The sequence below is a fragment of the Medicago sativa genome, chromosome 1 (assembly GCF_051527215.1).
Source record: "Medicago sativa cultivar Bolivia chromosome 1, Bolivia_mono, whole genome shotgun sequence".
Lineage (NCBI taxonomy): Eukaryota > Viridiplantae > Streptophyta > Magnoliopsida > Fabales > Fabaceae > Medicago > Medicago sativa.
The window spans coordinates 78,144,580-78,171,391 of record NC_140749.1 but is presented as its reverse complement, the minus strand read 5'-3'; the positions used below and the strand labels follow the sequence as shown (position 1 = coordinate 78,171,391).

The following is a 26,812-nucleotide window of genomic DNA, read 5'->3' as shown; positions in this document are numbered from 1 at the left end:
CCCTCAAAGGTAACTCCAATCAATCATGTCACAAGCTTTGCTAATATCAAGTTTTAAAACAACATTCCATTTTTTACCTTTAACCTTTGATTTCATGTAGTGAATTGTTTCGGTAGTAGCCACGATATTATCTAAGATAGACCTCCTAGACACAAAAGTTGGTTGACTATATATAATATACATTTATCCAATATTAATGTTCAATTTTTTTTTTTTTTTTTTACAAATAATGTTGAATGTTACATGTCTTATTAACGTGTCGTATCATAGACCATAGCTTATGTCCACATAGGTTAATAGCTGAAATTATATTTTACAATTTTAAAGACGTAATCAATTTATAAGAATGAGGGAATATATTGATCGATGCTTATCATTTCGTGTATGAATTGTATGTAATTTTTATGTTGTAAAAAAAATCAACTCAAGTAAATTACTCCATCTGTTTTAAATTATAAATTGTTTTGATCATTTTATACGTACTAAGAAATGTAATTAATTTTATATAAGTAGGAGACTTTTTTTTTGAGGTAATATAAGTAGGAGATAATACATAATTACATATGTTTTTAAATATATGACCCTTTTAACTAAATCACAGAAATTAATAAAATGTTAATTCTTAGGTACCTTGAAGTTGGATTGGATATTGTAGGCAAAATTTGTTAAACATTTGATTTTACATTAATATAAAAATGACATACACTGAATGATCAGATGAACTGTGTATACCCAACCAAACTTCATGTGTACCAATGTGTTCATATAAATAATATTGATAGTCATATTAAATTTGTTTGTAATTAATAATGTTTTTACAATTAGATTATTTAAGGGAGATAATTAGTTTATATTTTCAACATAATATTTTTTTTTTAAAGATTTAACATAATATTTGTTGATTGAACAAAAAATAATGTAATTTTTTTGAGAGGAAAAAAGTAACATAATTATTACTTAATGAAAAATGATAGTTTATGTTTCTAAAGCAGAAATTCTAATTTTGGATTCCTTAATCAGTTCTCCCGATACATCGATTAGAAAGACCCGATGGCCAATACCAAAAATTGTGGAAAAAAAAGAAGATAATTGCTTAAAATAAAATAAGTTATTGTCATGATGATAATTATAAGATAAAATAAAATGGAGAAATGATTTAGGATTTAATTTAACGGTCTATTAGAAGCATATAAGAAAAATTTGAAATGTTGAATGTCTGAAAAGTGAAAAGTATATGAAACAAAAAGGATCCACCATTCCATTTCAGATCTGATGTCTGTCTTCACTTGGAACAACACTTCATTCATCTTCTCATCGCACCAAACTTCACTCACTCACATTAATCATGATTAGTGAAAACGGTTACTATTAATAATATCATTATCTTTTCAAAGTTGAAAATTGAAGAACGAAACGAAACCCTTGAATTTGCGGTGTGATAATGGAGTTCACTGAATGTTACAAACAAACGGGTCCTTCTTCTTTCTCTCCCAATGCTCGTTTCTTAGCCGTCGCAGTTGATTATCGCCTCGTCATTCGTGACACTCTTTCTTTCAAGGTAACATTATTTAATTTTTGAATTTGATAAAATTCTGTGTGGTGGTTATCAACATTACATTGATCTGAGTGAAACTTGACTCGGATCCCTTAAATAAAGTCTCGGGTACGAGCCTTTTGGATGGAAATGGAAAAATGTGGTTGAAAGAGCGACCCCACTAATGGGATTCAATTTTTGATTAAGATTAAGAACTCAACTAGATAGATAGATACTAGCTAAGTAGAGATTGTAAAATGTAAAACATGAAGCTGATGTTTTAGGATTTTCAGTTCTTGTAAGATGTGATGAAGTTGTATAATGTTGTAAATAGGAAATTTAAAGTTATTTGGGTTTAGGAACGGAGACACTAAAATCATTGGAAATAGATGGATTTGAGGCAATACTTGTGGAGATTGTGAACTCTTAATTGTGATTGCTTAATGCTCCTCAAATCTGAAATCCAACATGCTACAATAAGAAGTTTGACGCATTCACGCAGGCAGCATATCTGTGGCCGTTGGATTGAAGATCGGATGGTTCATATTTCAATGAAGATTTTATTTATTTTTTAAATAAAAAAATACCGAGCTTGAAATATGGATGGTCCAATCTTGATCCAACAAACACAGATGTGCTGACTATGTGAGTGTGTCAAATTGTCAACTGCAGGCAATCTTGGTTCATGGTCAGCAGTTCTGAATACCGGGTAAATTTTTGGGATATAAAGCGAGTAAAATTAAACAAGAGTGCCTGTTGAAATTTAAATGGCAACTTAGAACACATGTTGTATGTAATTTTCCTTTTCAGCTCATTTTTCGATTATTACCTTTTACTTTAATGCTTCAACGTTTCTCTTTTTATTCTTTTCTCTATATGCCAACATATATTATTGTATTTGTGCATGTGTATGACTCTTTTTCTTGACCTGATAAGTTCACATAAAAGAATACAAGAATGTATTTGGAACTTTAGTGTCTAGGTTTAATGTGCCATAGGTGAATTATATACTTGGTATTGTGCATATATTCCATCTGAGAGATTCCAAATATTTGCTTCTGGTTTGTGGTTTTGAATCATTCTTTCCGTCCTATGCAGGTTGTGCAATTGTTTTCATGCTTGGACAAAATTAGCTATATTGAATGGGCCCTTGATTCTGAGTACATCCTCTGCGGTCTCTATAAAAAGCCAATGATACAGGCTTGGTCACTGACCCAGCCAGAGTGGACATGCAAGATAGACGAAGGTCCTGCTGGTATTGCATATGCTAGGTGGAGCCCAGATAGTCGTCACATACTTACTACATCAGATTTTCAGTTGCGTTTAACAGTTTGGTCACTGGTAAACACGGCTTGTGTGCACCTGCAGTTGCCAAAGCATGCTTCTAAGGGGGTTTCCTTTACAAGAGATGGAAAATTTGCAGCGATTTGCACAAGGCGTGATTGCAAAGACCATATAAATCTGTTATCTTGTCATTCATGGGAAATAATGGGCATGTTTGCTGTTGACACTCTAGACTTGGCTGATGTCGAATGGTCACCTGACGATAGTTCTATAGTAATATGGGATTCACCACTTGATTACAAGGTAGCTACTATCTTCCTAATTCCTATTTTTCTTTCCTAGCCCTCTTAACCTGGGAGACTTGGTAAACATAAATGTGATTCAAAATATTCCACTGAATTTAACTAGTCTGTGAAATTAAGGAAACACTGATAATTCCCATTCTATCTCAATTCAAACCGTTAATGGAATGGAAAAAAAAATAGCATACAGTTGTTTGGACAATTTATGGCGAAACAAAAGAAAGTTTTCATACCATTGTTTGAGAAGTGGTTGAAATGGTAAAAGCTTTGTAGTTAAATCTTATATTCCATAGGTATAGAATATATTCCCTTACCTCAGGTCCATTCTATCCTATTTTAAGCAATTCAAATATTGGCAACTAGTGTCATTTTGTTTTGCTTCTTTTTATCCCTTTCTAATAATCCAAACAAAACCTAAAATAAACACAACAATTATCATGTGTACTATCCTATTAAACAAACACTTACTACTTTGCACCTCACTAAAAGCTCGTATCTGCCTAGTGTGTATACATTGTTGTTTCCTTCCTACAAGATTGGACCGGCCAATGGCAACTTACCATGTCACACAATTGAAAACAATTAGGCGGATCATCTTAAGCCACCAAATCAAAATCAAAGTCTATGATCAAATTCAAACACCTCTAAAGGAAATGTTAGGGTCCAATCCTAGATGCAAGAACAATAACAACGACTAATCATGTAATAGCAGTGCCATCAATTACGTATGGTGTACACCTTTGGGAGGCCAAATATCCTTTTTTTTAAGCCCCCATTTCCCTTGTAAGACTCTATGGCTCAGACATCCTTCACATATTTGCCATCAAGGTTGGCAAAAAATCCGTCACTGCAACCTACAATGTCAGCTATTTGATATCAATGTACAATAGACATGGTAAAAAAATCTAAAATTACATAAACTACCGTTGTTACTCGAAAGAGAGGATACAATCAACTCAGTGGTTGAAATTGTGATTTTTTGTCACTGTTGATTATTCCACTTTGAAACTATGTTTAAAAATTGGAGATGAAAAATAGTTGGAAGAGCAAAATAGAGAGATGGGGAGATAGTATAGGAATGTCATAATAAGTTGGAGAAAAATTATTTTAAGTATTAACAGCTCATAGTCCTCTCCTCTATTGGTCATTCATCTCTCCAATCAAACTCGAAATTACTGGTTTATCACGTTGAACCAGTTACTTACTGGTATATCACCCATAATGTTTGGGTCAACAGATCCTTATTAGTTTTCTAGACCCTTAACAATCATGTAAAGCTTAAGCTTCACTGAGCTATGATCAGGGGAAGGAGAGTCAACGGACATGAGAGTCAATGGACAGGGGAAGGAAGGTTAAATATCTACAATGTTCAATAATATAGATAGAACTGCAAGCATTTTATAGAGAATGTTTCATGAATGGCGTTGCGTATATCAAATAATGCAATCTTTCATGCATGTATTCTGTATGTCTACTCGTGTTGCTTATATCCTGTTTTTTTTAGACTGATGGTCATGCTATAAAGTTAATGATAGCAAGTTATGCTGAAGCCTTAGTCGTTTTTGTTTTATACTTAGGTTCTAATCTATTCTCCAGACGGAAGGTGTCTTTTCAAGTATCAAGCATATGAAAGTGGATTAGGAGTTAAAAGTGTGTCGTGGTCTCCCTGTGGTCAGTTTCTGGCAGTGGGTAGTTATGACCAGATGCTGCGAGTCCTGAATCATTTAACTTGGAAGACATTTGCAGAGTTTCTGCATCCATATGCAGTCCGTGGCCCTTGTTATGCTGCTGTTTTCAAAGTATTTCTTTTTGACACTTTTATTGTTGATGGTGTTGCAGTTTATGAAAAATTTATTTACCATGTCCCTGAAATTGCAGGAAGTGGATGAGCCTCTGCAACTTGATATGTCAGAACTGTGTTTGAGCGATGATTTTTCTCAAGGAAACAATGGTAAGCATAAGTGCTATGACTTTTTTTTAATTACAATTACACTGTTTTGAACGACCTGTCTTGGCAGGAAAAAGTTTCACATGTATTGTTGGTTTATAACTTTCTAGTACACAGTTCTTATTTTTATTTGATTTAAGCTTTTTGGACAGTTGGTCCATGAAACACATTCCTTCGTTTTCATATTTTTCTTTCTCTAACCAGATTCTCCAGAACGACCCTTTAGAGTAAGGTATGAGGTTATGGAAGTTCCAATCAATTTACCATTTCAGAAGCCTCCTGCTGAGAAACCTAACCCCAAACAAGGAATCGGTAAGCTGTGCTTCCTCTAACTTTTGAATGCTTCAAATTATGCCCTTCCTTGCTACATAATGCAATGATCACTCCAGGGTTCTTAATTCCATTATTTGCATGGTAAATAGGAAGAAACTGAATTACTTCATGTGGATATTTTTTTCTGGTCAATTTGATTTTTGGTTTGTACAAGTATTAGCATGAGATAGAGCAGATCTGGATGCAAACTATTTAATTCAAGTGACCTTTAATACCGATATATCCTTTCATGTTTAGCGTAAACCTTATCTCCAATGATATTGTTATGTGATTCACTGGCGATTTCTAATTTTACATTTTTCTGGACTTTTAACATCAGAATCTCTATCCATATATTCTTTCTTTGTTGCAATTCCAAGTTATTATGTCCTTTGGATTGATTCTTTAGTTCTTCATATTCTTTATTGATGATACCTTGGTTTCTGCAATACACTTTGATGGTTATGTATCTTGTACCATATCAGTTTCTTTTAACTAAACTTTACCTAGACAAACTGAATCATTTGGTTGCCTCTGGACTTAATCAAAGCCTTCTGTCACTAGCTTTGCACGATGGCTCTTGGCCCGCCTAACAAAACTGATTTTTCTTGCAGGTTTTTTGTCATGGAGCAATGATAGCCAATACATATGTACTCGCAATGATAGTATGCCTACAGTACTCTGGGTATGGAATATTCGACAACTTGAGCTTACAGCAATCTTAGTGCAGAAGGACCCTATCAGAGTGGCAGCTTGGGATCCGACATCCACTCGCCTTGTTTTCTGCACCGGAAGCACACATTTATACATGTGGACCCCATCTGGTGCCTTTTGTGTTCATGTTCCTCTACCACAATTTTCGATAACAGACCTGAAGTGGAATTCTGATGGCAGTTGTCTGCTTCTTAAGGATAAGGAGACATTCTGCTGTGCTGCTGTACCCTTATTGCCAGAATCTAGTGAATATAGCTCAGATGAATGATGCTTACAAGTGAGTAAAACAAAATTATGGTAAATATGAACGGCTATCTTTATCTTTGTGCACCGGGTAGGTAAGTGTAGCTAAGGTTTAAGATCATGTAAAAACCTTCAGTTGTAAATTCAAATTCCATGAGAGTGTCTCTCCTGTTTGTTGGGTAGGATATGCCTATGAGTTCATTTTTAATAGGCGCAATTAAGCAGTGCTATGTAGTGAGAGTTTTTCCAGTGAAACCTTTCGTTTTGCATTTGGGAAAATTCAAAAGGCTGTCTCAGCCCTTGTTGTAAGAGCATGTATTAATACCACATTCTCTTTTCATGCATTACCTTATCAGAAATAAGAATGTAATGTCGATTGTGATGACATTAATTCTAAGGTAGCTTCTAGAGTAAAGAAAATGATTGAAAGTCATTCCAAACTCTAACAAGGATTCGGTGGATATATGACCTACTACTCAAATGTTGATTTTGAGGTTGATTCGAAAATAGTAGTTGATTACTTTAATAGAGGAGGGGGAGATGTCACCGAATTTGGTCTCCAATTTTGTAGCTCTTATTTAACAAACTCTCATGTTGAGTTTATTAGGAGGCAAGGGAATGAAGTTGCCCATAAATCAGCTAAGGCAACCCACATCCTTACCTAACTTCCATATTTTTCATGAAATCACATGTATTACTGATATGATTAATAATGAAATGATGTAAGCTTTCTTTTCAAAAAAAAAAAAAGCTACAATTTTGAAGTGTTGAAATACACATCCTTTTGTTTTTGTTGAAAAATATACACATATTTATTAGAGCATCCACCACAGATCACTCCATTTTTCTTTTAAAAAAAGAGCACTCCATTTTGGGTGTTTGATCGAGTCCCCTATGTCCCTAAAAAGAAAAGTGAGTCCCTTGTGTCCACTTCACTCATTTTATAATAATACTTAATAAACACCATTTTTTTTTCAATCTAGCATCTAAAATAAAAACTAAATATAGATTCCACCAATAATTTTATATCACTACATTTTAAGAAAATTAATTTATTTCATTATGACTTGTTAAACGATATTCGTAAAAAGTAAAGAAACAATGCTTCCATAGTTGTCATTCTCTACACACACTCAAATTTTCTACTCCACAAGGGAGTTACATATTTAATAATGCTAAATATGTGAACATCCACTGTTAAGATGGTCATAATCATTTTAATTCAAATTTTATATTTTTGGTTACAATTTTAATTCAAATTAGTTTCAAGTAGTACATGAAACTTGTTTTCTTGCCTTAATTTATGAGTAGAAATTGATGTAAAAATAAAATAAAATATCTTTGAAAATAGTAAACATGTGTAAAAATATCATTGAATATTGCACAATTGGCTGAACCAGTCCGACTCTGAATAACAATCTCTGTAGTGAGAGATTGATTGAGTCAGGTGTTTGTAAAGGAAAATGGATCTATTCTCCTCCTCCTCCTCCACTTCGTTCTCTTCTCTCTCTAAAACTCCTCCTTCATTTTCTCTCTCCTCCCGTCAAAACTCTCTGCAACTACTGTTGTTAAGATCCCACCTTCCTCACCGTGCACTCTTTCTCCGGAACTCGCCACTACCACCACCATTTTCCCGCCAAAACAATCCCCCACTCGCACCTCCTCGAGTTTCCAATCAAACCCAAAATGACGACGACGGTTTTCTCCTCGAAGACGTTCCACACCTCACCAATTTCCTTCCCAATCTGCCGGTACCGTTTTTTCTCCTTTCTAACACTATTTTTCTATCCCAGACACAACATTGCAGTCAAAATTTTAAAAAAATTAGTTAATTGAATCTATGTGTTGGTACTATTAATTTTAATGGTAAAAAAATGTGTTTTTCTTATTAATAATAGCTAGTGGAGTAGTTAAATGATTTAAATAATAAATGTTCTATTAGTATTAAAAGAGACAAATAAGGATTCATATCATATATAATCAATGCATTTTCAAGTCATTAAGAGGATGTATATATTACTGAGGAGGTTCATCAAGCTTGCAGCAGTATTGTCTGTTAACATATGGTTATTCTCAATTTGCTCCTCCATATGAGGTGAATTTTAATTGTAAAAGGATTAAGTTGGTGCGTATTTTGATTAATGAGCCTCGTTGCATAAGTTAACAAGTAATGGACCAGATCGAAGGACAAATATAGAGTTTTTGACAAACTGTTTTGGTCGATTTGTTAAGGGGTTCGGTAGTTCTTTAGTATTGTGTGTTTGATTATACTGTTTTTGTCTTTTTAGTTGTGACAAGCAGATGTTTTGTCCTCATGTATGTATGTATATCTATTCCTTCTTCTAACCATATTGGTGATTTCTGATAGTTTCCATTTGAATTCCTCTTTTGCAGTCCTATCCAAACCCACTGCAAACCAGTCAAGCTTATTCAATTGTCAAGTAAATCTACTTCTATGCAATTTGTTTTAAAATGTTGTGATTTTGCATCCTAGATTTGAAGCTTATTAACTGATTTCTAATTTTTTCCAGTTCCCAAATTTTTGTTTCTTTAAATTATTTTATTATCAAATTTTCTATAAACCGTTTTATGCTTTCAGGAATACTTTTGTAAGTCCGGAAGATATGGTCGCACAAACTGTGAGTGGCCCAATCTTCTCCCTTGTTTGTGAATTATTTTCTTTTCTGAATGATTTATGTCTCCCTCTTTGATCTTACATATATTTCAAACAATGTTACATGTTCAGATTGTCGTTCAGAAAAATAGTCCTAGAGGAGTTCATTTTCGCCGTGCTGGACCTCGAGAAAAGGTATAAAACATGGAAAATTCAGTGTTCATTTGTTATGTTTAGAAGCTGACGATGATGCCTTCGAATATTAGGTTTACTTCAAGCCAGAAGAAGTACGTGCTTGCATAGTGACTTGTGGAGGATTATGCCCAGGAATTAATACAGTGATTAGGGAAATTGTATCTGGCTTGAAAAACATGTATGGGGTTGAAGATATACTTGGGATTGAGGTGAGTTTTGTGAAATTACATTTTTTTTTCGCTATCTGTTAAAATATTAATATAATACTCCTTTTGTTAATTGAAGAATTAATGCACCATTCAATTTTTTTTTTTGAAGAATTAATGCACACTACTTGTTTAAATTACTAATAGTTCGGATAAAATTTGATTTTTTTTATTAATTTGACTATTTTTGTTGTTTGCTGAGTAGTTAATACGTCATTTGCGGTTTTTAATATATATTTCTTAAACAGAACTTTGTTAAAGTGAAGAGAAAAATATAAAAGATAAAAGAGGATACAAAATTTTCATAATCAAAATAACTAAGAAAATAACCAAGAAAATGGCAAGGATTGAATGAAACAACCAATTCATAACAGTAAAGGAGGGAAGCCACAAAACACTCGTTAACTAGTTTTACAATCTGGGCTACGTCTAACTCGACCCAGATTGCTAGCTTAAGCGACGAGGATTGTCCAAGTCTTATAAGTTATAAGAACTGTTTTGGCTATATCTTGACTCAACATGGGATCTCAGGTCTGAACACATCTCTTCACGCTCAAGATTGGTCATCTAGAGCGTGGACTAATATAGGCATGGGACTAATAATAGATCTAGGTTAACTCTAATAGCATTTTCAAATTTGGATTTTGAGGCTGACTATAGACCCAAAGATGGCTTAAGGTTGAAGATTGTCCAAGCCTTGTAAGGACTATTTTGTTTTATCTCTAATCAATACGGGATCTCAACAGCTAGCATTTCGCGACTTTTGTAAGAAAAACTTTAATTCCTCAACGTAGAAAACTATAGGTTATTTTCATTTGTAAAAATAACTGTCTTCCTGTCTTGAATATTATGACGGGAACATTGAGAAGAAGGTTGGTATAATTTTACAAAGAATAAAAACCATCTAACTTGATAACTCTTAATAGTATAACTCAGTTTATCTCTAACCAAAATATTGTGTATATTGTATGGTTTTGAACACAATAACCAGTCCGTGAGCGCTGTTTCCCAATTTCTTTTATTGTCATTTCTTGAGTTCTTATGAATCACCATATTCTCTGGGAACTTTTTCAGGAAGGATATAAAGGATTTTATTCAAAAAATACCATGAGATTGACACCTAAAGTGGTTAGCGATATCCATAAACTTGGGGGAACATTTCTTCGTACATCTCGTGGAGGACATGATACCCACAAGATAGTAGATAACATTGAGGACAGAGGAATAAATCAGGTGGTTAAAAATTTCAGTAAATTTTGTCGTTTTAGGTGCTTAATAGATTATGGAAAACCAATGGGAAATTTGATTTGTGCATATTAGGTATACATTATTGGAGGTGATGGTACCCAAAAAGGAGCTGCACGCATTTATGAGGTAATTGATTTCTCTCACAATTTATGGTCTTCAACAAGTCCATTATATAGTTTTATTATGGAATAATGTAATATGAGCATCCTTTGATGAAGGAAGTTGAAAAACGTCGTCTTCAAGTGGCTGTGGCTGGGATTCCGAAGACAATTGATAATGATATTGCTGTAAGTTTCTTAGCCGTTATCTGTTTTAAACTTGTGCTCACATGGAAGTTTTAAATCACTAATGACATTCTTCTGTTTAATTAGTTTTATACCATTGTATCATTATCCTGTTTTTATTCTTTGTGGGGAAAAATAATGTTCATGACAAACAAATTCGGCTGTATTTCTTAGAGTACGAATTGATAATATATCTGATGATTTTGGTGTTGTTTTGGCAAGTTAAAATTGATATCCTCATTTTCTTAGACAACAATACTAACAATTTTTTAGGAAGATATCAATTTGAATCTTTTCTTATTTTTGGCTGCAAACTTTGGTGGTGCAAATGTTATCTACCGTTTGTGCTCATAGATAGGGGTGGGAATAGGCTGAGCCGGGTTAGACTTTGCAATGCTTAAGCCTGGTCTGGTAAAAATAATCAAGGCCTCTGTTACCTGTCGAAGGCTTATTTTTAGGCTCGAGCCTGGCCTTTCCAGAAGTTTAGTATGACCTGCTAGCCTACTTAGAGACTATGACATCTTCAAATAAGTAATCAGACATATCTTTAAATAGATTAACGAACTAATAGACAAATGAAATTGAACTCCATTTTGATATCTAACATGATGTTTTAGAGAATATGACATTATATGTTATCATAATTCAATTATATACATGTAAATATGCAAAAAATTAATGTAGGCTATTACTAAAAAGGGTAGCAAATATATAGTTTAATACAAAGTATAAAATCTAATATATAATAATGGTTATAATAATAAAACAATGTTATATTTTCCATGATTTGAAAACAAGAAGTAAGGTAAAGTCAAATTGATATTTTTTGTAATTGATAGTGAAAATAGGAAATGAAAATAAATTGTTTTTTCTGAAGCTAAACATGTCAATTATTTTTATTTCACAACATACAGGAGCATCTTCACACAAATGGCCAAAATTTTAATCTTTATTGTTCTACTCTTCTAGTCAATAGAAATTTCAGCACATTAATAAGAGGTTTTCATATACTTAAATAAATTAAGATTGAATTCATGCTTATTTTGGTCTTTTCTAAAATGCAAGTGAAATAAATCTCCCTCCAATAATAAATATATCCAAATACTCCTTAAATGCCAGACGACTTTTTGAAGAATCGTTATGATATAAAAAATGACATTAAAGAACTGGGTTGTTATTAAAATTTGACATCAGTGACCATTTTGGTGCATATATTATTTGATTAAACTGAACTGTGATAGACATGTGCCTTAGCATTTGTTTGTCAGAACTTTTGATGTGTATAGTATATTGTTTATATAGATATATTTATAAATATAAATAAAACATGGACCGAGCAATAACTTTTTGTGATATTTTGCATGTTTACCTCTAGGTAATAGATAAATCTTTTGGATTTGATACTGCTGTGGAAGAAGCCCAAAGAGCCATTAACGCTGCACATGTGGAGGTTAATAGTGTTGAAAATGGAATTGGAATTGTTAAGCTAATGGGAAGATACAGTGGTAAACATGCTCTACAACTTCATTATCCTGTATTTTTTTTTTGTTTTTTTTAAATTCTATTTTTTCCAAATATATATTTTTTCATTGAAAGGACATAGAATGGGAGCGTTAGATCTTTAAGCATCCTATTTCTCTTTTCAGAAAAATGCTTTACAAGCTTCCATCTGCAGGTTTCATTGCCATGAATGCAACTTTGGCAAGTCGAGATGTGGTAAGGGATATCCATAAACTGATTCTTATTAGGTGTTTTGTTATTGATGGGTGGTGTTTGATGAACTGATTCTTTTGGTAGTATTAAAGTTGTAGTTCTTCTGAGATTTATAGTAGGATTGGAGAGCTTTACTATGTTGATATATCTTTGCATTTTCTCTTTTTTTAGTACTGATGTATTTAATTGATTTAATTCGGTACATGACTCCTCTTGCACCTCCTCGTTTATTGATTTTTTCAAGAGAGAAAAAGGACTGCCTACTAATAGCAAAAGTTGTAACAGGATTGCTGCTTGATTCCAGAGTCTCCATTTTATTTGGAAGGAAGAGGCGGAATTTTTGAGTTTATTGAACAGAGGTTAAAAGAAAATGGACATTTAGTTATTGTGGTAGCAGAAGGAGCTGGTCAGGAATGTGTTGCTTCAGAAGTTCATACAGCTGACGAGAAGGATGCATCAGGGAACAAGCTACTTCTTGATGTTGGTCCATGGTTATCCAATAAGATCAAGGTATGATCCATCATCTTTCCTTCTCTTGTATTCTGTACACTAGTTTAAAAACGGCATTTATGCCATATCAGTCAACTTACCAATAGATCAGTTCTATAATGTTAAATATCAATAATCTTGTGAATTTTTCTTGTTTTTTTAAGGCAAAATTTCCTTGTTAAATTCATTTTGTTATTTTTTGCTTTTCACTTTTTAATCATAAAACTTGGGGATATTGCTTTGCGATGGGAAATTTACTGACGTGGAATAATAACTATCAGTATCAACTCTTAGTCTAGTTCAGTTTTCTGATTTGTTCCTTCTCATCAAAGAAAATGAAATGACAGTCAATAACGATACTGTCAAATAGAGGAATGATGAATGCGTATCATTTGAAAACTGTGTAGACTTTGGACTTGTCTTTGACTGAGCGCTATATTTGGTACAAACAAATTCATCGATCTTTTCGTCTTGATGAGCATTGCTTTTCATTTCTCCAGAAGTTCTGAGTATGGTTTTTGTCATCCTTTAAGTTGTCCATTTTTTCTTAATATAAAAATACAACCTCCTTGTTACAGGATCATTTCACAAAGTTTCCAAAGATGGCGGTAAATATGAAATATATAGGTATGTTCATGAGTTTCTGAACTTGTTTTAATCATGTTAGATTACCGAAATGACTGTAGCCTTCCACTTACAATAGCTTTATCTTTAGAGAGTTCTCACGAAAATGTATTATCCAGTTGGAAATCTACCTATAGTTAATTTAACATGTTACTGAATCAGATGGAAAGGAAATATTGCATCTAATAGATTAGTAGGAAAAAAGTGTAGAAATTTATATTCTGAAAACATTCAAGATCGAAGTTTTAAAGAAATTAGTATTTTTTTTTTATAATTTATTTTCATCCATGTTAACTTTTTTATTTGCTTGATTACTTAAACATAATCTAGGTATATTAATTAATTTTTTTAAAATCGTTTCACTTTTCTTCTCTATTGAAATCTGTTCTAATTTTTATTATAAAACTTTTGTTTGTGTTACTTTTATAGATCCTACATATATGATTCGAGCTATTCCAAGTAATGCCTCGGACAACATTTACTGCACGCTTCTTGCTCATAGTGCTGTTCATGGAGCTATGGCAGGATATTCTGGCTTCACAGTTGGGCCTGTGAACAGCAAACATGCTTATCTCCCAATAGCTGTAAGTGGTTCATTTCATAAATCATGATTATATTCAAGTAAATTACTCTGTGACTAAAAGTTGTGCTCCTCAAAGTGTAGTTCAAACAACCTCTTTACTTCATTCAAATTATTTTCTAAACTATGTTCTGTTAACCTCATCTAGATTTTCTAAATAAAATATTTTCTCTTGGTGCTTGCTTCTGTACTATACTGATGTTATTAGTTATTAGTTTCTATGTACTATGCAGTATAGAGTATAGACTATAGTCCAATGGAAAAGCTTCCTAGAATTAACAACAAAGTTGTGTTGAGGATATGAAATGGCTATTGAATTAAGTAATTTAATGAATTGCCGGCATCCTCCTGATCAGCATTAATGTGTATCACGTAAACAAGAAACTATTCCAAATGCATAAGCTTTATGAGAATAAGTCGTAGAGTAGTTTGGAATTTTTTTTACTAATTTTGTTAGTGAATCTTTCTTAATACCTTCTCTAACAACCTTCTGCTAGGTTTTTCTTCGATTTGGCAGTCTTCTACATAAGCAATTGTTTTTTTGTAATTAAGGAAAGTATAGATGAATCTTGTTAAAACTGTTTATCTACAGTGAATAAAGTCATTGCGTTCCTCATTATATTTTTCTTGTTTTGGTCCATAACATTTACTATACCAGCTGATCACAAAACATCTTGTTGCAGTGTGTAACAGAGAGACCGAATACAGTCCAACTGACGGGTAGGATGTGGGCTAGACTTCTTGAATCGACAAATCAACCAAGTTTTGTTACCTCTGACCAACAAAGAGTTGAGAAGGAGATGGTCGAAGATACAAATAATATGAATATTACCTCTATCTAATCTAGGTTCAATATTGTGTGTTGCTGCACTTCCTTGTGTTATCCTGTTTTATTTTATTTTTCTGTTTGGAAAGTTAGAATATGCTAGATTTATGTACGAGCATAATTTGGTTACTACTATGCTCATCAGATTTTTTTGTTGCTCAATTTAATAATACATACAGAGGTTTTTAGTTATTGCAGTCTTAATCCCAAATCCTCCATTGAGTATACGGATCACCACCTGTGTCTGAAGAATCCTTGAAAACTCTATTGCACATTGAGTATTTGAATTTTGCTTGTACTTATTTTTAGTTAAATTAAAATTATGATGATTTATTTATATTTAATTTTTTATTATCAGATATTTGTCTACAAGAACATTTAGTTATTTTTACTATTTCTAGTATTTCTTTTACAATTTTTTTATGCACCCTCTAAGCTTAAATATAAGGAAAAAAAAATCAAGTTTGGTATAATCAAATACTCCGTATTTTTTAACAGGTTTATACATATACTAATACTCCCTTTGCATTTTATTATAAGTCACTTTAGAAAAAATCTATTTTTATTATAAGTCGCGTTACAATTTCAATGCATCATTAATGATTTTTTTTTCCTGTCATACCTTTTAACATTTATTACTCTCTTTTCTTTCCATTCTTTTAAATCTATTTTTCTCATATCATTAATAAGGGATAGTTTTGTAAAATATTTATAATTTCTATTGGAGGGAGTATTGGAGATGGTATATTTTTCAATATTTTGGAGGGGGAAAGCCAACAACCTGCTTGACTTTTGTTTTCTCCTTTGCTGGTTTTGGCTAAACCACTTGACAAGAGTATGAATTAGAATTTTACATCTAGATGTTGCCTTGATGTGAACTTTTTAATGTGTATCATAATAAATGTCCTTAAATGTACAGGTACAAGTTGAAGATGAGGGTCCCCAAAACAACCACGTTTTCTAACTTATGTATATGCATCGGCTGGATACAACCAAAAGCAACTTTTTGACACCTTTCTTTGTATGTAACACAAGTCATCATTTGGTTTCTATTGCTAAATGCCAAGAAGCAAGTTGAGAGTCTAATTAAAGACTGTTACTTCAATGCGGGACAACCGAATATGTAACCATGTAATTTGGATAAGATACACTGTCTCAAGAGTGTAAACCGTGTAAGGTACTATAAGGGTCCACTCCATCAACTAGCTTAGTACAACATCCAATTCTCATGTATCCCTTATCAGAGGATTTGATTGAGACCCTTTATCAGTAACAGGTTTATACATATACTTGTATATATATCTTTGTTGATCATGTTTTATTTTTCAATCTCAAATTAAACCTCCTAGGTTCTATTACTTACATAATTCATAAAACATGACAACATCAGAAGAAACTTCAAGTTTGACACAATTGAGCCAACATCTTTTAGAGGATGTATCAGACTCTTTCTTCACCAATCTCAGTTGTGTAAAACTTGAAAACACATCATCATCATCATCACCACCAGAAATTGATTTGGATTCATACTTTTCAGAACATAACAGTTTTCTTGAAATCCTTGGTTTTGAAGCTGATCCAAAATTTATTAACTTCACTTCTTCTCATAATAAGGTACAAAATTTGAATGAAGAAAGTCCCTTAGAGGAAACTCAGAAGAAGTCAAATTTGGCAGAATCAATGGTGTTGGAGAAGAAGGAACAAAGAAGTTATGGAACAAGGCATTACAGAGGAGTGAGGAGAAGGCCATGGGGAAAATATGCTGCAGAAATCCGTGATCCGACAAGGAAAGGAAGCAGGGTTTGGTTAGGAACATTTGACAGAGAGATTGATGCTGCTAAGGCTTATGATTGTGCAGCTTTCAGAATGAGGGGTCAGAAAGCCATATTGAATTTTCCTTTGGAGGCTGGTGAAGCTAATCCAAAGCCTAATAACTCTGGCAGGAGAAGGAGAATACATCAAAGATATGATGCTACAAGTTAAAGTTAAGACATGATTAGTATTGCCGATATTTTATACCATATTAGATTTTTATATTGGATTTAGTTCGTCTTTCAGAAAGTAATGGTCTATAAAAAAAAATAGCAATGGTCCGTGTGTACCTATTAATGTGTTTTAATTTTAAGACAAAAATAAACATTAAAATTTCACATGATATTAATAACTCTCATGAATCAACTGGTTTTATTACTAAAACCTACAACAGACAGGAAGTAAATCCTGTTGCAATCAGAACAACAGTAAGTGCTGGAGCCTGCAACAAACAAGGTAAAACAAAACCAATATAGAACACACAGGGAGTGGATGCATGTTTAGATATGCAGCGAGTAGGTCAGAATCAAGGTGAACCACCGTGATCTTGCAAAAGCTACACTTTGATTGAAACTCAACATGATTCCAATATTGTATTAAGCCAAAGATTTCAACTGGACAACCAGATCAATGATAAATTTATTCTGAGTTTCTTTATCTAACATAAACTTCCTCCATTTCATGTGGTTTTCTCGTACGCTCTTCCCTGGTTCTTTGTCACCATCCACCATGATAGTTTCCACTGCCTTCAAAATATCTTCTTTATGAAAATATCCATCTTGTTCCTTTCTATTCACCTCAATCCCTGCCTCCAAATCAATAGCAATGAGCTTAGAATTGAAAAACTGGTCACCCTTAAAAGGTAACAACACAAGTTGACAATCATTGACCATAGCTTCAGTCACAGAACTAAAACCACCATGACAAACATAGCATCCAACACTATTGTGTTTTAGAATAAGCTGCTGCTGTAACCAACCAGTGTGCACCACTCCTCTATCTTTCACTCTTTCCAAAAACCCTTTTGGCAATGCTCTTTCCAACTCAGTTTTTGCACAAAGATTGGATGGAAAATTCAGAGCCAAAATGAATGGTAAACCAGTGAGTTCCAACCCAAGAGCTAGTTCATTGATTTGATCATCACTCCGAAATGTCTCACTCCCAAATGAACAAAATATGACTGATTTAACAGGGAAATTATCCAACCATTTGCACCATTTTTCCTCTAACACATCCATTGATGGCTCTGGAACCAATGGACCAGCTAACAGAACTTGTTTACCATATTGTTTTTCCATATAATCTATGTAAGGTCCTTCTATTTCCTTGCATGATTTAAATACAACATAAGAACAGTCACTAAGACTCTGCATAACTCGTTCATAACCGGTTAAACCTTCACCAAATTTTCTAAACAGAAGCATGAAGTCCATGGCTTCAAAGGTCTTGAGTGAGATATTGTTTTTTTGAGGATACCCTTTTGGAGGTTTTTTAAGATCCTCAAAAGTGACACTTCTTCCTTCAATACCATCAAGTCTAGAAGGAACAATAGTGTAAGAATCAGAAATTGCAGAGAAAACGGAGAAATGAACTGATTTAACACCAAGTTCAGAAGCTAATTTTGGAAGCCAGTTTTGTGCAAAATCAAAGAAAACATAATGAGGTTTGAGTTCTAACAAAAGGGACTTAATTTGAGGCTGAGTGAGGTCAAGGGCATGGATTAAATTTCCAGCCAAATCAGGTGGCAATTCAGCGGTGCTGGTTACACCATTTGGGAACTGAAGTGGGATAATGTTGATGGATGAGTTGAGATTAAAAGCTGTTTTGATTCTAGGAATGTTTGATGAAGCTGATAAGAAAGTTACGCGAACTCCATACGTGAACAAAAGGACTAATGTGACCAAATGCAAGGAATGGAAACATGATCACATGAAGTTGATTACCATTCTTATGATGAGAATTATCTGTAAGAGTGTGTTTGGTACAAGCGAAACATCGAAGAGAACTTCCCGCAACATTTGGAACAGAAGAGAAATGGCGAAGAGAGAGCAAAACTTCGTGGCACCCACGTCGTTTCCAGTTCTGTCCAAGTTGCGAAGAAAGGGGGCGGAGGAACCACCATATTTCCATGTGCCCTTGAAGCTGATCAGAAACCACACTCAATGGAGATGGTAACTCCTATGGCGAGCCAACGGCACAGGCTGTGGATGGCATGATTTCAGATTGATTCCCAAGCTTCAGAGAAATCAATTTGTTACAATCCTAAAACCAACAAATTTTATCATTCAAGACATGTCCAATTCATTGAAAATAATTTTTCCCTGCTCAAAAATCTTCACCTAATCAGACCTCAACAAACACCCATTCCTCTCCTATTTTACCTCAACAAATCACACTTCCAACTACTCCACCTAATCAGCAACATACTCCACAAAGCAATAACCAAATTCCTACAACTTTGGTTACACTCCCCACTCCTACAAATATGGATGAGACCGAATCCACCATCCTACAAACCAATAACATAATTCCCACTAATTTGATCAAATCCCCCACTCCTACAAACTCATCTAATAATCCATCAACCAAAACCAAAACAATCAAGTGTGGAATCTTTAAACCCTGTCACAAAAATTCATTACCTAATCTTATTAAACAAACATGTGTATCCCAAACCCAAACACTAAGGGTATGTTTGGTATAGAAGAGAAGTTCTGAAGAGAGAAATAGGTAAGAGAGAGTATGAGAAGAGAGAAAAAGGTGAGAAATAGAGTAGATTTGATGGGTTGTTTGATATAAGAGAAAGATAAAAGAAATAGAGAAGAGAGAAGTTTTGATTATATCAAAAAGTACAAAAATACCCTTGAGATTAAAAACTCATAAAAATAATTTAATTAATACACGTTATTATATTACTTTTTTTTTAAGATAGTTTAGTTATTTTAATTATCAATCAGTTTGACAAATGTAATGTTTTAATAAAAAAATGAACTCACAGGTAAAGAAACGGAAGAAAAAAACACCCACCCTCTTAAGCTTGTTTTATTACCAAAAATCTACTCCCTTATCTTTTTTCATGTAATTAAAGCAAAGCAATTCAAGAAACATGTAATTAAAGCAAAGCAATTCAAGAAATTAAATAAGATAAAATCTGGTAATTAAATCGGAGAAGACAAGGGGATGTAGCCACCAGTCTTTAAAATTTCTGCAGAGTTTGAAACATGAAGAAGACAAGGGCAAATATGGAAATTTGAAAAAAAAAACCCATTTCTCAGCCTTTCTTCGCTCATGTGAAGAGAAATAAAAACATGTGGGTCCCACGTGTTTTAACTCTCTCTCTCCTATTTCTTTTGTCTGCCAAACAAGAGAAATTGTCAACTTCTCTTCTATCTCTCTCCCCTCAACTTCTCTCTCCCCTAATTCTCCTCTACCAAACACAGTGTAAGAGTGTTTGGATAGGGAATGTTTTGAGGTAACACGGTGTTTTTAGGGAATTGAAATACTCTGAGCTTTTGAGGTGAATTCTATTGTTTGGACGATAATCTGAAAAATTTTCAAATTGATGAAATTTTAAAGTATTTTGTTCAAGTTAAATCTAGAGTATTTCAAATGACACCTAAAAGGTAGAAATTTTAAATTTCTTCATTGTTAAAGTTTCCAAATTTTGCATTTTGGTCCTCAAATTTTTCAAATTGACCCCAATAACTTTATAAAAAATTGCAATCAGACCTCTCAAATTTTCCAAAAATTATAATTTGACCCTTAAAAATTTTTATATTTCAAATTGACCCCTAATTTCAATTTTCAAATTTGGCCAAAAAAATATAATTTATAAAAGTTGCCCAAAAATCATGAAAATGAAATTTTTTATTACTCCATCCAAATAAAACTATTGAGAAATGAAAGCAATTTAATTGAATTATTTAAATTGTCCAGGATTTTAAATTCTTCAAAATTTCTCAATTATTTCATCCAAACATACTCTAAAGTCTCGTTCATGGCAACAAACAATGAAGGGTTCTACCCCCAGATTTTGCAGTTTGATTTTTTGCTAGTAAACTGACAAAAAAAAATGAAAAGATGCAACTCCTAGGATTTAAAACAAGGGATACACATATGAACGAGTTCAATGATTGTGTTACAATACTAACACTTATGATATTTAACGTTCAGTTTAGACATTTCAAACTACTCTCAAGAGTTGTTATTGTGAGGTTAGTATTTTACGGACCAATTTTTTTTTTTCCTGCAGGAAGTACACTGACTGGTTTGAAGCTATTGCCTATTGTTGCCAACTGCCATTCCTTGTCATTATGCTGCCAATTGGCATCTATGGACAACTTTTCTGTTTCCTCATAAATGTAACATAAACATGAGCATGAAGGAGGAGGCACTGCAAAATATTTCTCCTTTTAGAAACGTGTCTCACTCAACACCTTAGACCATCCCCAATGGTGGTGTCTTTATCAATTAAGACACCGTACCTAATAGGTACCCCCATTGGGAAATTTTTTTTCGGGTGTCTCTTAAGACCCGGGGTCTTATTTAAGACCCCCAACTTTAAACGGGACCCGCACACTTTTAATATTAAAAAATTAAAATGTAGTGATATAAAGTTATTGATAGTTGATTAGTGGGTCCCATTTAAGAACTTTGTGTGAGATCTGGGTTGGAGGGATTGAGTGCTTATTAGGTACTACTATTAAAAAATGATAAAAGAGTGATGTGTACGTGTGAGACCCATTTAAGTACCCAAAAATGGGTGTCTCCATTGTGCTCTCTATTTTTGGGACTTGGACCTAAATATCTAATACAGTAATACACTATCTTTGGTACTTCCTCCGTCACTTAATATATAACTAGTTGACTCTCGCACGTATGTCAATGCACAATTTTAAACTTAAATTTCTATTATTATCTATTAGAAAAAATTATGAAAATTTAATATTGTTGGAACACTAGTTAATTCTAGTGAAGAAAATTGGAAAGAAAAACACTATGAAAGAACTAGTGTGTGGGTGTGACTTAAAAATGTCCCACATTGGAGGGTCACCCCAACTAGTAAGTGTTTATATATGAGCAAAGTGACCTCCAAGAGTGTGCCCTTGGGGTACCCAATTTTGTGAACGGGTGAACGCTTACAAAATATATATATCGAATAAAAAAATGATATATATATTTTTTGTCCCTTGAAAATGTTAAATTAATTAATTAATTAATTAATTTAATCATTATCCGTAAGCGCTACGCGTAACAAATAAATTTGTTACGATCCGACCCGATTCAAATCGCGTATCCAGAAAATTCCGGATATATCCAATTAAGAAACAAAACGCGTTTGCTTAAGGATTAAGCAGACTTAATCCCCAAGTCACTCGTTTTTTGTTACAAACTCTCCCTATAAAAGGAGAAGTTCGCCCCACTCATTCTACACACCGAAAAGAATTTCATTGAGTTGTCGGGAATTCTTTTCTTCTCTTCTCCCTCCGACTTGTGTTAACAAGTTTCTTCTGCTTCTACTCCTTTCTGTCCCTTTCGGTTTCAAATAAAGCGGTTACGTACCGTATCGAGTGGCTTCGATCAATCGATTGAACCATATTTTAAGAATGTTCTTAAGACCATAGCCCCTTTTCGGTTTAATGTCCCTTCGGAATTAAGAGTGGTCTTAAGTTCATAGTCCCTTCGATAATATATATCTATTCGGAATATAGAGTACTATTAAGATCATAGTCCCTTTTCATAATACTAATGTCCCGTCGGAATTAAGAATGATCTTAACAGTATATAAATTATTTCAATAATTTTCTATTTAATGAGAAATGGTGGTATCACCATATTTGAGTGGTCGTAGTGCCATATTGATGTTTTGGACCATATTTGAGTGGTCTCAGCACCATAATAGAATGGTAATAATACCATATTAATTTGAGTGGTTTCAATATTAAAGAGTGGTCTTAGAACCATATTTGAGGGTGTAATTCTCGAACGATTTTCTACAGTGCAGTAGTTAATCGAACAGTTGTAGCTGGGCTTGTTTTATCCTGGAGGCGGCGTGGTTGATAGTCTACCTTGCACAACTTTGGGTAGTGCCACGAAACGTCTTAAAGAGAGCGACCTGGTCGTGACTCAACCTAGTAACAACTTCGGTAGATAACAGAATTTGGAAATCCAAATTTAACAGTTTGGAAATCCAAAAACAACAAATATTTTGAAAATATTCATCGAGACGAATCTAACAACATCTTATATGCTATATTTTGTCGTTATATATTAGTAGGAAAATAGAGTCAAAGCATGTTACATGAATACACATTTTTAAACTAGTAATTTAAAATGGGACGGAAGGAGTATAAAAAAAGTTGGTGAGGATATATTCGGTGAATTAACCATCAATTATCAAGATCTAACGGAGAGAACTTCCAAGATGAAAATAAATATTTTATTCACATTGTGATATCATTATTTAGAAAACTAATATTGTGTACCTCTTAATGTATTTTAATTTTAAAATAATAAAATTAACATTAAAATTTTACATGATGTTGATAACTCTCAATTATTAACTGGTTTTATTACAACAAACTACGGTAAACATGAATAAATCTTAATTACAATTAGAACAACATTAAGTGTCGGAAACTGAAACAAACATGTAAACAAAGAAAAACACAATCAATATATAGAACACAAATAATCCATTCCATCAAGAGGGAGTGGATGCATGTTTAAATTCACAAGGAGTTTAACAAAATCAAGTGGAACCATCGTGATTTAGGAAAGCTGCGCTTTGGAGCTTCAACAAAATCACGTCAGTACAAATTATTTCATGAAACTCACCGTAATACCAATCATGCATTAGGCCAAAGACTTCAGCTGAGCAACCAGATCAATGATAAATTTATTCTGAATTTCTTTATCTAACATAAACTTCCTCCATTTCATGTGGTTTTCTCTTATCCTCTTCCCTGGCTCTTTCTCATTATCCACCATGATAGCTTTTACTGCCTTCAGAATATCCTCTTGATGAAAATTTCCATCTTCTTCCTTTCTATTCATCTCAATCCCTGCCTCTAAATCATTAGCAATGAGCTTAGAATTGAAAAACTGGTCACCCTTAAAAGGTAACAACACAAGTTGACAATCATTAACCATAGCTTCAATCACAGAACTAAAACCACCATGACAAAGATAACATCCAACACTATTGTGTTTCAGAATAAGCTGCTGCTGCAACCAACCAGTGTACACCATTCCTCTATCTTTCACTCTTTCTAAAAACCCTTTTGGCAATGCTCTTTCCAACTCAGTTTTTGCACAAAGATTGGACGGAAAATTCAGAACCAAAATGAATGGTAAACCAGTGAGTTCCAAACCAGTTGCTAGTTCATTGATTTGTTCATCATTCAGAAATGTCTCACTACCAAATGAACAAAATATGACTGATTTGACTGAAAAATTATCCAACCATCTGCACCATTTTTCCTCCAACACTTCCATTGATGGTTCTGGAACCAATGGACCAGCTAATAGAACTTGTTTTTCAAACTGTTTTTCTATATAATCTATATAAGGTCCTTCTATCTCCTTACATGATTTAAACACAATATATGAACATTCACCAAGACTCTGCATAACGCGTTCATAACCGGTTAAACCTTCACCGAATTTTGTAAACATGAACATGAAGTCCATGGCTTCATAGGTCTTAAGGGAGATATTGTTTTTTTGAGGATACCCTTTTGGAGGTTTTTTAAGATCCTCAAAAGTGATGCTTCTTCCTTCAATATCATGAAGTCTTGAAGGAACAGTAATGTAAGAATCAGATATAGCAGAATATACTGAGAAATGAACAGATTTGACACCAAGTTCAGAAGCTAATTTTGGAAGCCAGTTTTGTGCAAAGTCAAAGAAAACATAATGAGGTTTGAGTTCTAACAGAAGGGACTTAATTTGAGGTTGAGTGAGGTCTAGGGCATGGATTAGATTTCCAGCCAAATCAGGTGGCAGTTCAGCAGTGTTGGTTATACCATTTGGGAACTGAAGTGGGATAATTTGGATGGATGGGTTGAGATTAAGAGTGGATTTGATTTTATGAATGTTTGATGAAGCTGATAAGAAAGTTATATGAACTCCTTGAGAAAATAGCTTGTTGGATAATTGAACAAAAGGACTTATGTGACCAAATGCAAGGAATGGAAACATGAACACATGAAGCTGATGATCATTGTTGTTCATAGCCTTTGAATTAGACATTTTTGTGTGGGAATTTGCAAGAGTTTCTTGGATTGTGCTTGATGCTTGCTTTGAACGTGCTTGATGTAGTGGTATAATATACTACAATATAATACTACAAATATATTGCATGTATAATTGAATTTAATTTTGATGCCTCGTTGTTGGGGTAAGTTTAAGACATTAAAGATTAATTTAAGACAGTTGAATTTCTTGCACACTTTGGTGTGTGAGCTGTCCCACAGTTAAGTATAGTTTGATACTAATTTGGGTAAGATGATTTTCATTTGGGTCGTGTTAACTTGTGCCCTTAGGGCACATGTTAAGCAACCTAAATAGAGCAATTTTGCATTGGAAAACACAATATAACAACTTTTAAGAAATTGAATGCACGCATTTTGATATGTGTATTTCTATAATGAGTATCTTAACATGTGCCTTGAGGGCACAAGTTAACATTAGCCTTTTCATTTTTAATACTTGGAAATGAAACATTTGTAAAAGTAAAAGGTAAATGCATTTGATTAAAAATTTAGTTCATATAAATAACATTTTGATTTTTAGCTACCATTTTATTTTATATTTTTGGATGAAGTATGATATATGAACACCTTATTTTTTTCACACTCATTCAGCATTTCATAATCTTATCTCGACCATTGTAATATCAAAGCCTTAACTAGAATATAGGATGCATATAATATAAATATAATAATGACTAATATCTACTTCAAAAAATAAAAATAAAGACTAATATCTTACTATGTGAGGCTCCGGCTAGCATAGGTTTAAAAAAGTAGCATTGAAAAAAATTTAATAATGTATATTTATTAATTAATTAAATGACAAATAATGTTATATGTGTGCGATTAAATAATTTTTATGTAGTGTTGTGGTCATAAGTATCTCTCTTATTATTATTTTTTGTGTGTGCGTAACTCTCTTAATTTAATATATGTACTAATGCTTATTAAAAAATATACTACTCGTGGCTGGGTTAAGATATTTATTTAAGATTAAACATAGAGTAGTCGTCAATGTATTAAAAAATACTTCATCCGATCATTATTATAAACAAATTTCTATTTTTTAGATCCATTCAAAAAATGATGCATGTGGTCTACAATGTAGACCACATACATCATTTATTGAATGAATCTAAAAAATCAAAATTTGCTTATAATAGTGACCGGATGGAGTATATTATTCCTTCTGTCTCGGATTAACTGAGTTATTTGTTCATTTCACACATATTAAGAAAAATGTATAAATGAAAGAGAGAAAAATAATTTTAAATGCTCTTGTTTAGCATTTGGTGTATTCTCCACTATCATAAATGCAAAGTAGAATATATTGAATTGAGAGCGATGAAAATGATGTTAATTAGAGTCATAAAGAAAAAAAAGTAATTAATATTGTATTGAAAAATGAACTGACTCAATTATTTTAAGATATTTTTTTTACAAATGACTAAATTATTATGGAACGGACGTCGAAGTAATTAATAATCACCCTTGTGGTACATGCAGTGGTGAAATGATAGCTTAAAATAATGATGCGGAAAATTTTGTACACCAAAACTTAAAGAACACAGTTCATCTATTTTTGGCTTAAATATGTTATTCGTCCCTGCAAATAGGGGTCGCTTAAAA

At 33.1% G+C, this 26,812-nt stretch overlaps 4 protein-coding genes and 1 pseudogene across 5 annotated transcripts; 3 read left to right on the top strand and 2 right to left on the bottom strand.

Annotated features, from left to right (window-relative positions):
* Positions 1–1,219: 1,219 nt before the first annotated feature.
* LOC146957742 (Transducin/WD40 repeat-like superfamily protein) lies at positions 1,220–6,722 on the top strand. Its single transcript, XM_085738707.1, has 6 exons — positions 1,220–1,558; positions 2,633–3,121; positions 4,698–4,919; positions 4,999–5,071; positions 5,273–5,380; positions 5,995–6,722. Exons 1-6 carry the CDS (start codon positions 1,442–1,444, stop codon positions 6,360–6,362), a joined length of 1,377 nt encoding a protein of 458 aa, XP_085594833.1. The 5' UTR covers positions 1,220–1,441; the 3' UTR covers positions 6,363–6,722.
* A 1,025-nt stretch (positions 6,723–7,747) lies between these two features.
* LOC146957740 (ATP-dependent 6-phosphofructokinase 4, chloroplastic-like) lies at positions 7,748–17,271 on the top strand. Its single transcript, XM_085738695.1, has 15 exons — positions 7,748–8,088; positions 8,732–8,778; positions 8,937–8,976; positions 9,084–9,146; positions 9,218–9,355; positions 10,427–10,585; positions 10,673–10,726; positions 10,819–10,887; positions 12,260–12,389; positions 12,560–12,600; positions 12,883–13,107; positions 13,665–13,713; positions 14,140–14,294; positions 14,974–16,293; positions 16,731–17,271. Exons 1-14 carry the CDS (start codon positions 7,801–7,803, stop codon positions 15,130–15,132), a joined length of 1,617 nt encoding a protein of 538 aa, XP_085594821.1. The 5' UTR covers positions 7,748–7,800; the 3' UTR covers positions 15,133–16,293; positions 16,731–17,271.
* LOC146957741 (ethylene-responsive transcription factor) lies at positions 16,494–17,271 on the top strand. The gene has a single exon (XM_085738721.1). It carries the CDS (start codon positions 16,494–16,496, stop codon positions 17,097–17,099), a length of 606 nt encoding a protein of 201 aa, XP_085594847.1. The 3' UTR covers positions 17,100–17,271.
* LOC146957739 (UDP-glycosyltransferase 79A6 pseudogene) lies at positions 17,250–19,197 on the bottom strand (annotated as a pseudogene). Its single transcript, XR_015023952.1, has one exon. The product of XR_015023952.1 is annotated as a UDP-glycosyltransferase 79A6 pseudogene (transcript).
* A 4,227-nt stretch (positions 19,198–23,424) lies between these two features.
* LOC146957738 (UDP-glycosyltransferase 79A6-like) lies at positions 23,425–25,307 on the bottom strand. Its single transcript, XM_085738684.1, has one exon. The coding sequence runs from the start codon at positions 25,179–25,181 to the stop codon at positions 23,784–23,786; it is 1,398 nt and encodes a 465-aa protein (XP_085594810.1). The 5' UTR covers positions 25,182–25,307; the 3' UTR covers positions 23,425–23,783.
* Positions 25,308–26,812: the final 1,505 nt, after the last annotated feature.